The 11,402-nt window shown below is 41.7% G+C and overlaps 1 protein-coding gene across 1 annotated transcript in view; it reads right to left on the bottom strand.

Annotated features, from left to right (window-relative positions):
• LOC109530232 (leucine-rich repeat transmembrane neuronal protein 4) overlaps window positions 1-8,355 on the bottom strand; it is an 83,637-nt gene extending 75,282 nt beyond the window's left edge. The window contains exon 1 of the mRNA XM_019893846.1: window positions 7,600-8,355. Within this exon, the coding sequence (XP_019749405.1) occupies window positions 7,600-7,603 (4 nt within the window). The 5' untranslated portion in view covers window positions 7,604-8,355. The remainder of the gene's footprint in view (window positions 1-7,599) is intronic.
• Between the last annotated feature and the right edge of the window lie 3,047 nt (window positions 8,356-11,402).

Here is an 11,402-nt window from a genome sequence, read left to right as displayed (position 1 = left end):
CCCCTTTCCTACTGCCTGAAGACAGCTGGGATAGGCTCCAGCACGACCCACGACCCTTGCGAGGATAAAGTGGTTCAGAATATATATATATATATATATATATATATATAGTGTTCATTTGTTTAAATTCATAAAAAAATAATTGAATATTTTGTTGTTTCATTCACCTTGCTTTTACGGATTGCATTCCAGCAAAAAAATGAAATAATCACCCAGTCACCCTGAAACTTTTCAACGGTATAAAGGATGTTTGACTTCTATCCCATCATTGCTCCAATTTCAAGGTCATGCTCATGATTGTACACCTATTTTCACAGATTTTATTACAGAGCATCTCAAATGGGCACTATGCTCACAACGTAGATTGATTGTTCCAATGTTTATCTCATGCACACAACCACCTTCTCGCTGCGAAGACCTCTTTAGCCCAACTGTCATCAACTCAGCTTCACGGCTACGATTCAACCGATCTGAAGCGATAAATCATTTTGCCTTTACCACCTGTTGGCCTGTGTCAGCTCCCTGCAAATATGTATCTGGCTGGCATTCGCTGATTGTGAGAAATCCTTCCCCCAGTTAATCCACTCAGTGATGATGACTTGATCACATTTTCTGTAGCGCCACTCTCTCAAACCTAATCCCACGAATTTCCCCTTCCCTATAGACCCCAGTGGGGCATCACAGGGTGTGACACTGTTTTGTTTCTCATATGCGGGCAAATTGAAATGGTCACAGTTCATTACCATAATTGTAGTTTGGTTGGAAAATGAACAAAGTAAACCATAAACGAATGCATCAGCAAGAATTACATGTGAATAAACAACAATGAAGGCAAATTGAGGTCTACTGACTTTACTTTGTGCCATGTTGCTGTTAGCCACAGTAAACAGACACTTTTGACTCAAAAAGATAACCAAGGGCAGTGAGTAGAATGCTCTCGGAATCTGTCCACAGAAGCTGAAATGACTCTTCAATGAATAAACTGCTCTACGACTGAGATACCAGCAGTAGTTGACATCATACCGCATTGTCTCAGCACGCTTGACACCTGGTAGTTTTGCTTTTGCTGAGCTGGACTCTGTTCAACAGTGAGCAGAGTCCAGATCAAATAGGTGCTGCGTAAAGGAAAATAGATGCTTCAGTATCCAGAGAAAATGGGTCACACAAGACGTTACGGTAACGGTGGTTGGCTTTGTCCCGTAGTCTTTTGATATTCTGTAATTATGACATTTTGGAAAGCAATTCTGAGTAAAAGTGAGTGACAGAGCGCTTTCACCAAAAGCTTGTATGTGTACAAATTGTCATTGTAAGCTGTTAAATTTCATGATCTGCTGTCTGCTGCATTTGTGGAGATTGGAGGATTAGAAACAAACTCCTAATATTTTAGCAGCAGAAATCTTAAATCAAGGGAAAAAAAAACTCTCAGGTTGAATATTAATTAAGATCAAATCCAAATTTGGTGGTTCTGTTCAAATTACAAAATGCTTTAAAAAAAAATTAATAAGAGCCCATGCAGAAAAAAAGTGTGTCTCTGTGTGGGTGCATGCGCGTGGTGAGCAACACTCGTGGGTAGACTAGACGCTTGCATTAAATTTGCAAAGAATTCACTGAAGTGGTCAATGGATTTCTTCTTCTCGTTCAAAAGGGGGTGACCGTCATTTGCATTAAAATGGTTCCTCTCTGCAGAGTCACTATTGATCTGCCATTAACAAAATATTGATTTCTTCTTGAGAAGGTGCTGTGGGGTTGTGCGCTCCAATAACCTTTCACAACATTATCAATAAACGTGAGCGTATAAATTGTGCATACATTGAACTGGTTTACAAAATATATGACAATTTGCCAGGCTCCGTACTTGGACAAATTATCCTAAACCTTGCCTGAACCTTCTTGATGGATACTTGTAGACGTACAAATTATAGAAGGCGGTGTCCATGGCTTCTGTTTCAGCATAATCTCTGCAGGATTTGCCAGCGATAATTCTCTCAAATAGAATAGCTGAGGGGCATGATTGAACATATGCTTTCTAGCATCGCCATTTAGTTTCTAGCCAAGCATCTGTGTAGCCCATATGTGTATTGGATGTATTTGTGTGTGTGTGTGTGTGTGTGTGTGTGTGTGTGTGTGTGTGTGTGTGTGTGTGTGTGTGTGTGTGTGTCAAAGTACAATCCAGACAGAAACATTATTTTCAGAAGAATCTTTCATCATCCCTCGCAGATGGAGCGAACGGTTGTATATACATCATCAATCATGTTACTCGCGATGCTTTCTAAGATACGACAGAACATTACAGAGATCCCATGCGTATTGTTGCAACGTAATTGTAAGATTGCAGGAACGTATGTGTGGGTCGTTAAGCTTTTTTTTTTTTACAAATTCGACTTGAATCCCATGAGGTTGCAGATAACCCTCTGTTGCTTGTTCTGTATTTCCCCAGGTCTAGTAAATTAGATGGGAGCGCCTTTCTTATTCATTCTAAGGCTGCCTCATAAGAAACCTCCCGCCTCCCTACTGAAGCCTTATGTGGGTAATGAGTGCTCTGTGCACTAAAGCCTCCTCTAATGGCATTCGCCAACGTGCAAAAGTCACCGTCTGAGGTGTCTCTATTACCCTTTACCTAATGTGCTATTCTCTATAGCTTTGTTCTTCTCCTCTCCCTATTTTATGCCCCCTTTGTTAGATTTTAAATCCGACTATAATCATGCACCATGTCCGTAACGCCCGGTGCAAATTCATACTTTTACAAAGGTGGTCAGTCATTGCCAGTTGTTTTCAATTCGGATATTTTGTTCGGTTTGGGCTCCATCATAAATAGGCAATTTTCTCTCTGAACATTTAACATTCAGTATGGTAATGCTCTACATCCGAGCCTCTCGTTTATCTTTGCCGTGCTCTTCAGTTATCCATCTAAAACGAAATAAGGATGGATTAGCCAATTGTGAAATTGTATCTAAAGGCAGAGTACGGAGCGAAATCATTTCCGTCCTCTGCATGACATCTATTTCCACCTCACAGACATATGCAGACAATGAGTGCACTTTACCGCGGACCTTTAATAAAAGCAAATTCAGCTCATCAATTTAGCGAATGGCCACGCTAACCGGCGCACTGTTAGGCGCACGAGAGTGGTCTGGTGTCAGTGACAAAACGACAAGTACTGTAGCTTTGCACATGGCTGTAGCTGACCGAGAGACGAACACAGAGGCAGAACCGCTGCACCGGCGACCACCCATTAGTCTCCAATTATCTTTGGGATGATGGCAAGACCTGCCAAGTTCGAAGCATTTCAGCTGCTGATATAAAACAATTGCCTCCCATGCCCTTGAATTGGTAACACTTTAGTGAGAGTAGGACAGCAAGAGTATTTTTGTGAATACAGCGCACACACACATCTGGCAGGGTGAGTGTGTGTTGCTTTTCAGTCTTGTCTGATTCCTGATTTCCCTTGATAGTAACGGCTCCATGCAGGTGAAGTGACAATAAGGCTGAGAATAACAAAAATAACCAGCCCACACGGTTCGCTCTATGTCCCTCAAACTCAGCTTTGACAAACAAACTTTTGCATCAGAATTACTTCAGCGATGCCAGTTCCCAAATGGTAAATTATTATATTTAATACTGAAGCACCGTTCCACGTTTTCAGTGTCTGCAACCTGTCAAATCTATGAAAATGCACGCTGACGTATATTTGAGGTCTATAATGGAGAAAATGTGAATCAGCCAGTACTTTACATACATGACTAACAGATCACTTCTACATGCGTAGTCCATCAAGTTCTAACAACACAATGGAGTCAATTAGAGGCGGTTTTTAGCCATTCATGACTTAAATGTACAAGTAAACAAAAGCCGTAACTCTCCCGTCTGAAGGATATTATGTTTGACATTCATTTCAAAACAGCTGGTTTGTCACCAAAGGTCAATGGCGTTTGGATGCTTTCAAGTTTGGGTTTGAGGATTCGAGAATGTTGCTTTTGATGCCAAACCTGCTCAATTTAACTCAACTCCAAGGAGTTGGCCCGGTCTGTGAAGTCGTCTTCACTGTCATGTTAAACTGTCATGTCCTGTCATGTTGAATCCTGTTGAGTAGGTTATTCTTAATGCAGTGTTCAAGGCATCAAAAAAACAAAAAAAATGAAAACTACTCTAAAACAGAGGTCCCCAACCTTTTTTGCCCCACGGACCGGTTTCATGTCAGACAATTTGAAATAGGACTCCTGATACTGTCTATTAAATGTAGCCTTCTCTTTCTTGAAAGTCGTTGGCTCCTCTTCTGTCTCCTGGCTGGGCCTTTTCCCCTTCCAGAAAAAAACTTTTCAGACATTTGTTTTTCATTCATTTTGCTAGCTCCTGGGTTTCATTTTTGTGGTAACCTATCACGTGACCGAGAAGCGCATTCACCTGCGTCAAGAGTAACATAGACCACTGGTGCTGAACCTTGTTAAAGGTACCGAATCCAACCAGTTTATATGCACATTCACCGAACCCTTCATTAGTGAAAAATAAAAATATAGAATAAAACACATTCATTAAAAACTGATAAAAGTAAATACAATTAGTATAACTGTGAAGTATATATATATTTTTTAATTGTGCACAAAATCAACCAGCCAGTGATAGCCAAGCGGGCATGTCGTAACTCATTGACAGGTTGAGTCGTGTGTGTCTTAACCTCCATGGCAGATGCTTTGTCGAACCCCTGAGACTGATTCACCGAACCCCTAGGGTTTGATCTTACCCTGGTTGAGAACCACTGCTGTAGACTGATATAACAGAGAATCTGGTAATTTTTCAAAATAAATCATCTTTAGATTCCGAAATGATTAAAACAGAAGGAATATAAGTGAAATATATTCACTTATATTGTTTCTTTCTGTGCAGCCCGGCAACAAATGACCGTACCAGTCCGCGGCCGAGCGGTTGGGGACCCCTGCTCTAAAAAACATTCATTTTATACATCCAGCTGCAATCAGTTGAGCTATGCTGAAAAACTGTTGTTTGGTGCTATCGCGATGTCCTTTGTGCATGACCATGGAGAAACCAGACAGGTAGTTCACAACACCACAAGATTCAATTATCTTTTTCTTTGTTGTTTGTTTCAAAAATCAATTATAATTTGTAAAAGCTAAGCTGACACTTTGTATGGTTTCCTGACTTTGTCGTGACACCTCAGCGTGTGTCGCTCTTGATTTTTTTTTTAATCTTACAAACATCAATACCTTGTATTTTATGCACTCTGTAGTAACTGAGCATTAGGGCACACCATCTTGTGTTTGATCAATATCAAGACCTTGACTTTGTTTCAGCTCTTTGTTCCTTCAGATGCTGACAAGGTTTTTCGACCATTCCATTCACGTTCAGGTAAATGGTTCAGCGAGAGACTTATTTGTGTGTGTGTGACTTCATCAAGAAGGAAGTGCAAGAGATATTCACAGAATCAAACAAAGCTTTTCTTCATTGGAACCTACATGATGTGATGTATGGCAGATGAATGAGAATATCCTGGCAGAAAAAAAAAAAAAATTCTCAGAGAGAAAGCACCAAATGAGCTCGTTGCCTCTTGGGACCCAAACAACTGACTTGGGTTAAACTGTCATTAAATTGAAGAACAAGTTGGAGACGTAAAGCTGTTATTATCTGAAAGGCAAGTGATGGGCTTAGTGAGGCCGCTGGGATCACTGGGCTTTCATTGCAGGTACAACTGGGTATCGTTGGAAAAGAAGTGGAATGGCACACCACATTGTAACTCGGAAAGGCTTGCAATAGATTCTCACTTTGCTTAAGTTTCTATTCAATCTTTTTTTGGACGGATATTATTTGTATATATTCAAAATGTGATATTGCCCTCAAGGGATCTGCCTGGTGACCCTGCCAAGCTTCACCTGACATTTACTGCCTTTTGGATGCAAGGGAGCCAGCAGAAGGTCATTCCTTGTCTTGTGTGCCAATTTGACCTTGCATGCAAGCCACAGCCAATGATATGAACACGATATACTGTACCAACAGGTTCTCTGTTGAAGATCATTTTCAATAGATGGGACTCTAAAAGATGACATCGGGTGAAATATGTGCGGGACAAAAGTCTCGCAGGGAATTTTGCTATCAGCCCTTGGGCAACAGTTCTCACCAGATCTCTCACGACAAGGTGCATGAAATCTAAGTGCGTTGCATGCTGTTAATGAAGAATATCACAGCCAGCTACAGTGAGGGGGGGGGGGTTGCACTATCATCAAGTACCTGAAGTAAACCGAATTAAAAAAAAACATGATTATGAGGCTATTTTTATTTATTTTTTTGGTGTGTGTGTGTGTGTGTGTGTGTGTGTGTGTGTGTGTGTGTGTGTGTGTGTGTGTGTGTGATATGCAATACCTGCATCAAACTGCCATTAAACTCACTTCACTACCATCATCATTCAGATACACTATCTAACAAACAAAAAGCCCGGCTGCCATGATTCACCCTATCGGGTTACTTTGCACATAAATTGCATTTGAGCTGCTAGATCCACATGCTGCATTTTTGAACGCATACTGCTGTTGCTTATATTGATGCTGTGCAGAAACCCCACTGTGGGTCAATATATCTCGCTGCATTATAATTAATGGCACGGCAATACCAGTGGACTTGATCATCTGTACAGGCGACTAGTTTCCAATGGCTGCCGAGTGAGACCAGGCTACCACCGATAATACTACCGGGTAGGCAAATGACGGATAACAAGGTCTAATTATACAACGTAGCGTTGGTGTGTGTCTGTGTGTGTGAGCAGAATATATTATCAAAGAGAGAAACCGAGTGAGGGATTGGGGGTGAGTGCATCGTCGTATCCACACATGAGGAAACCAGGACAGCAATGACAAACCAAAATGCTCACTTTCAACTTGCAATGTGGTAAATGTGTACATTTTACTGAACTGACTTTTTAAAGTCATGAACAGGCACACTTTGTAGATTAGCTCTTAAGGACATTTGCATTGTGCGTAATTTGTGGTCCAAATCTGCACTGTGCCCACAAATTTTAAAGTTTGGCATCATGGATGTGCCACAATTGCGTATAGTATAATTTTGTTTTGACCAGATTAAGGACACTCAATAGATTAAATCGGGGAGCCACTCTTTTATAACATGGACAGGCTTCCAACATTGATGTGATTAGCATTCCTGTGACTCCTGTGCATGCCAGTGAGCCAGCCATTCAAATTGGTTGAGAGCAAAAAAAAGAAAAAAGAAAAAAAGAAAGAAAGAAGTCTAATTTGCAATGCACACCATTTGGACTACTGTCGTTGAGTGCACAGGCTTGCAAATTACAAATGAAGTCCCTTTAGTCTGTAATAAACCTTACAGCCAAATGGGGGAGATGGGGGGGAGGGAGGGCGGGAGGTGGTAGCACTGCAGCGCTGCTACTGAAAATTGATGCACAGCATTCAGCACTCATTCTTATAGCTTCTCAAATACGTTTTGGCAGTGTATTCCGAATACCCCTTTTGGTGCTGCGAATGGATTCGCACCAGTTTCTCGTTTGAACGCATCATTTAGGGATATATTCGCGAGTCCGTTGCTCAGATAAACTACGTGTTGTTTTGAAAGGCAGTCACTTACCCATATCCGCGTTATCTGTCAAGTCCAGTTAATGGATTCGGATCCGCATGTCCACTAACAGGTACCGTCCTAATTCACTGGCCGGGTTTGAGCGCACCTGCCCCCGCTTCCTCTCCTAGACTTGGGTGTGCAGTCCGGTTCAAATGTGCCTTTATAAACGCACAACACGGCACATTTACTTCCTTTTTAGGATGACTCGTTAGATTTGATGGAAGTCCAAATTCAAAATTCCACGTCCATGCGTTTGCTGCAAAAACAACAGCCGTGTCCAAGTTGGAGACAACAAGAATTACCCACTGCAGCAGGCGCAGTTCCATCCAAGTGGACCGTGGCAATCTCTTCATGCACCTGAAGATTCATCACGAACCCCGTCGGGGAGCCCCTCAATTAACGCAACATAATTCGATTTTCGCCGAAAAGCAGCCCTTAGATTGCACTCCCGTGCAGGGCAAAAGCTCGGTGTCGTCTGACAGGAGGGATGCTCACTCTGGACCGCCCATTGCGCACAGAGCAAAGTCCCGCTGCTTTCCCCACAAGTCAACGCAAAAACTGACAAAATAATCCAGTATTCAAATATCCACCTTTTTTGCCTTCCTTGAACGCAGTTCAATCGGCGTGACGCTGGTGTTCAGCCGCGCGTCTGCATCCCCGAGCAACTTTAACCAGGCAGAATCCGAATGCCCTCTTCTGGCGGCTGCGCAACCCACGCGCAGGTCCGTTCAAAGTGGGTCCGGATAAAGCTCATCCGGCCAATATTCCAGTCAAAGATCTACGACGGATATTCCTAACGTCACGCCAGACGAATCGATTTCTTTATTTACCGTCATCAACAGCTGGGGAAACAGGTTGAAATATTTTCCAGCTCATCAGATGCGGCGTGTCCATGCGTGCGCACATTTGTTTTTGTCTTTTCAGCTGTTTTGCATCTTTGTTTAGGTCCTGATCTTTTGTATTGTATTCAACTAAGCATGCTTCTTTAAGTGCATAATTAGAATTAAACTTAAATTATTATGTTTGCCACACGAAGGGCAGAGAAACAATTTGCACCCCCCACCCTACACACACACACACACACACACAGACACAGGCAGACACACACACACACACACACACACACACACACACACACACACACACGCACACGCATACCAATTATGTCTGTTACCGGACCCCTGATTATGTGCGTGCACTGTACTTCCTCAAATAAGTGAATTAAAAGTAAGGAAAAGTGCTGTAAATGTGACACACATTTTTTTATGGGGTACACATCTTGAAATTCCGATTTTCTATGAATCACAATTAATAGTTTTCAATTGTGGCGACTTGAAGAGCCCTTTGGATTCATTTTAGATTTGAGCAATAGTGCTGTGCCAACCTGTATCATTAGGTTTGTCGTTTAATTCATTTTGACATGATTGTGACTGTTTAAGCCGAGGGTCGGCAACACCCGACTCCGGAGCGGCATGCGGCTTTTTATCTCCGCCTAGTGTCCCCCTGGAGCTTTTTAAAATGTTTGAAAATGGAAAACGATCGGGGAGTGAACATATGGTTTTGTATTTGAATATGGTGTCTGTAGGAGGACAAACCTTTCTTAACATTTTCCAATGCTGTCCAATAAATATTACATTTCAACATTTCTGTCAACGAAGATTTGCGTCTTAGCCTGCGACACACGTTTCTATTCGCAGGGTGGGCTGCCAGGCTATTGTAAGAAGAAATGGCGTTTCATGTCCGTGCCCCCCTGCCCTACAGGATGCACTGCAGGGGGAAAAAAAAGTTTAATGGGGAAGGCTCATTGTGTATTTGTCGCCAATTTAGTCATTTTGATAGTAGGCTAATAGAGCTAATATAGATACATACAGCGTGTGTTGTCTTCTTTCTGAGGCTTTTAATTTGTTGACGCTCCAGACACATTTGATTTTAATTTTTTTGGTCCAATATGGCTCTTTCAACATTTTGGGTTGCCGATCCCCGGTTTAAGCAATAGAAACAGTGTTGTACCTCCGACAGAATCAATTGATGCTCATTAAATTGCTCATTAGCATACTACCTTCCTGTTTCAGGGAGGATGTCGAGCAGACGTGGGTTTTTTTCCTTGGCCAATTCACCATCCATAAGTGTGTATTTTATTTCAAAAAAGTCACTGTGGATGGTAAGACAAACCGTGACTTCTCAGATGCAGAGAGGTTTGTGAGCATGCGTTGGTGTGCATGCATGTACTCGTGCACGTGCAGGGGGGACTAAACCAAAATGCTGGGCAGAGTTTTTGTTTTATTTTTTTATTTTTATTTGTGTGTGTGTGTGTGTGTGTGTGTCCCAGGCCAGTCCTTGTTGCACAATACTCAAAGCAAGACCAAATGGAAGGAGAGATGTGATGGGGTGCACTCAAGCTGAGGTTGAGGAGGTTTGGCATCGTGTACAAGGGCATCTTGACGGTCATGAGGATACAGACTAGCATTTCAACAAGTAATAGTTTTTTTTCGTTGTTGTTTGTTTTCTTTCCTTTTTTTCATAGCCAGACTCAAACCACGACTAACTTGGTCCAAAGTTGAAGAACATAGTTTTACCATTAACGTAGGGTGCAGATTAGTAAACTGAGGGAACACATTAGCAGTATTATTATGATTTTTTTGCTGCGTGCTTGCGAGCCAAAAGTTAAGACATTAAAAAAAATAAAAATCTGCTTCCTGGTCAAGTTCATACAGATGCAATTAAACAAGAGAATCTTCTTCTGTGTTGTCATGACAACATAAAAGTTTCAGTTTAAGAATCATGAAGGAGAAGGTTTCCATTGGGAACAGACACAACTTTGCAAAAGTTTCCAGACACCTTTCAAAGCAACTGTGACAGTGTCCTTCATGTTGTTACTTGATTTAATACTTTATTTGGTCACACAGGGTTGGTCACAGCCTGATATTTTTCGATATTTACTCATTTCCATGTCATCAGAACGTTTTGCCTTCCAAACCCTGCTCTGTCTTTTTCATGGAATGTTTTGTATAAAAAGGCTTTTACTATTTCCACTTCCGTGTCCTGTCTGCTTCTGGATCTAAATGTGATTCCTCACTTGACCACAAATAAACATCAAATATCAAAGCTCTACGAGTTTTGATTTTTTTTTTTTCACTGATAAAGTGATACATTTAGTGTCTGCTGCTAGGGAAACAACTGGATCATTCTGAGTGGAAAATCACCAAAAACACATCAGCATTTCATTGCTTTTTATATCATTCGCAAGCACCTCTAATAGTAGACGAAGTCAATTTTTGCCTCACCTTTGATAGTCAATCACCTCTCTTATCACCCCTTTCGGATAAATAAACATTTTGTGGTTGGCTGTTTTCATTTGTCACTCATGAATCACGGTTGTTTTTGGTGTCTGTTGCTCAGAGTAACCAATAAAATTGAGCCAGACGGTGTCTTCCTCATTGCTCTTGTAAAAACCAAATGTCTTGCACTGTCCCTCAGCCTTAGAATCTGTTCATGCAATTTGGCTGACGAGTGTACGTCTGGATGCGGTTCAACGAGCAAAGGCCAATCTGCTGACAGTGCTGAAACAATTAATATCCTGTGAAGTAATGGTGAGGCAGCCAGTGCCAGACCACAGGCAACGGCTTGCATTTTCTCCCCCCCCCCAAAAAAAAAGATAACTGTATCTATTACACTCATTTATTCACTCACTGAGTGAACAGCCTCTGGTTTCTTCCTTCTTATGACTGTCATATGGCAACATGGAACGTAACGAGAGCCTTGGATAATATGATAGCGACTGCCCTGACTCCTTCTGATCCTTGATTTCCCAA

This window comes from Hippocampus comes, unplaced genomic scaffold (assembly GCF_001891065.2).
Source record: "Hippocampus comes isolate QL1 unplaced genomic scaffold, H_comes_QL1_v1.1 scaffold123, whole genome shotgun sequence".
NCBI lineage: Eukaryota > Metazoa > Chordata > Actinopteri > Syngnathiformes > Syngnathidae > Hippocampus > Hippocampus comes.
The sequence above is the reverse complement of the archived record's forward strand: the minus strand, read 5'-3'. Positions and strand labels throughout refer to the sequence as shown.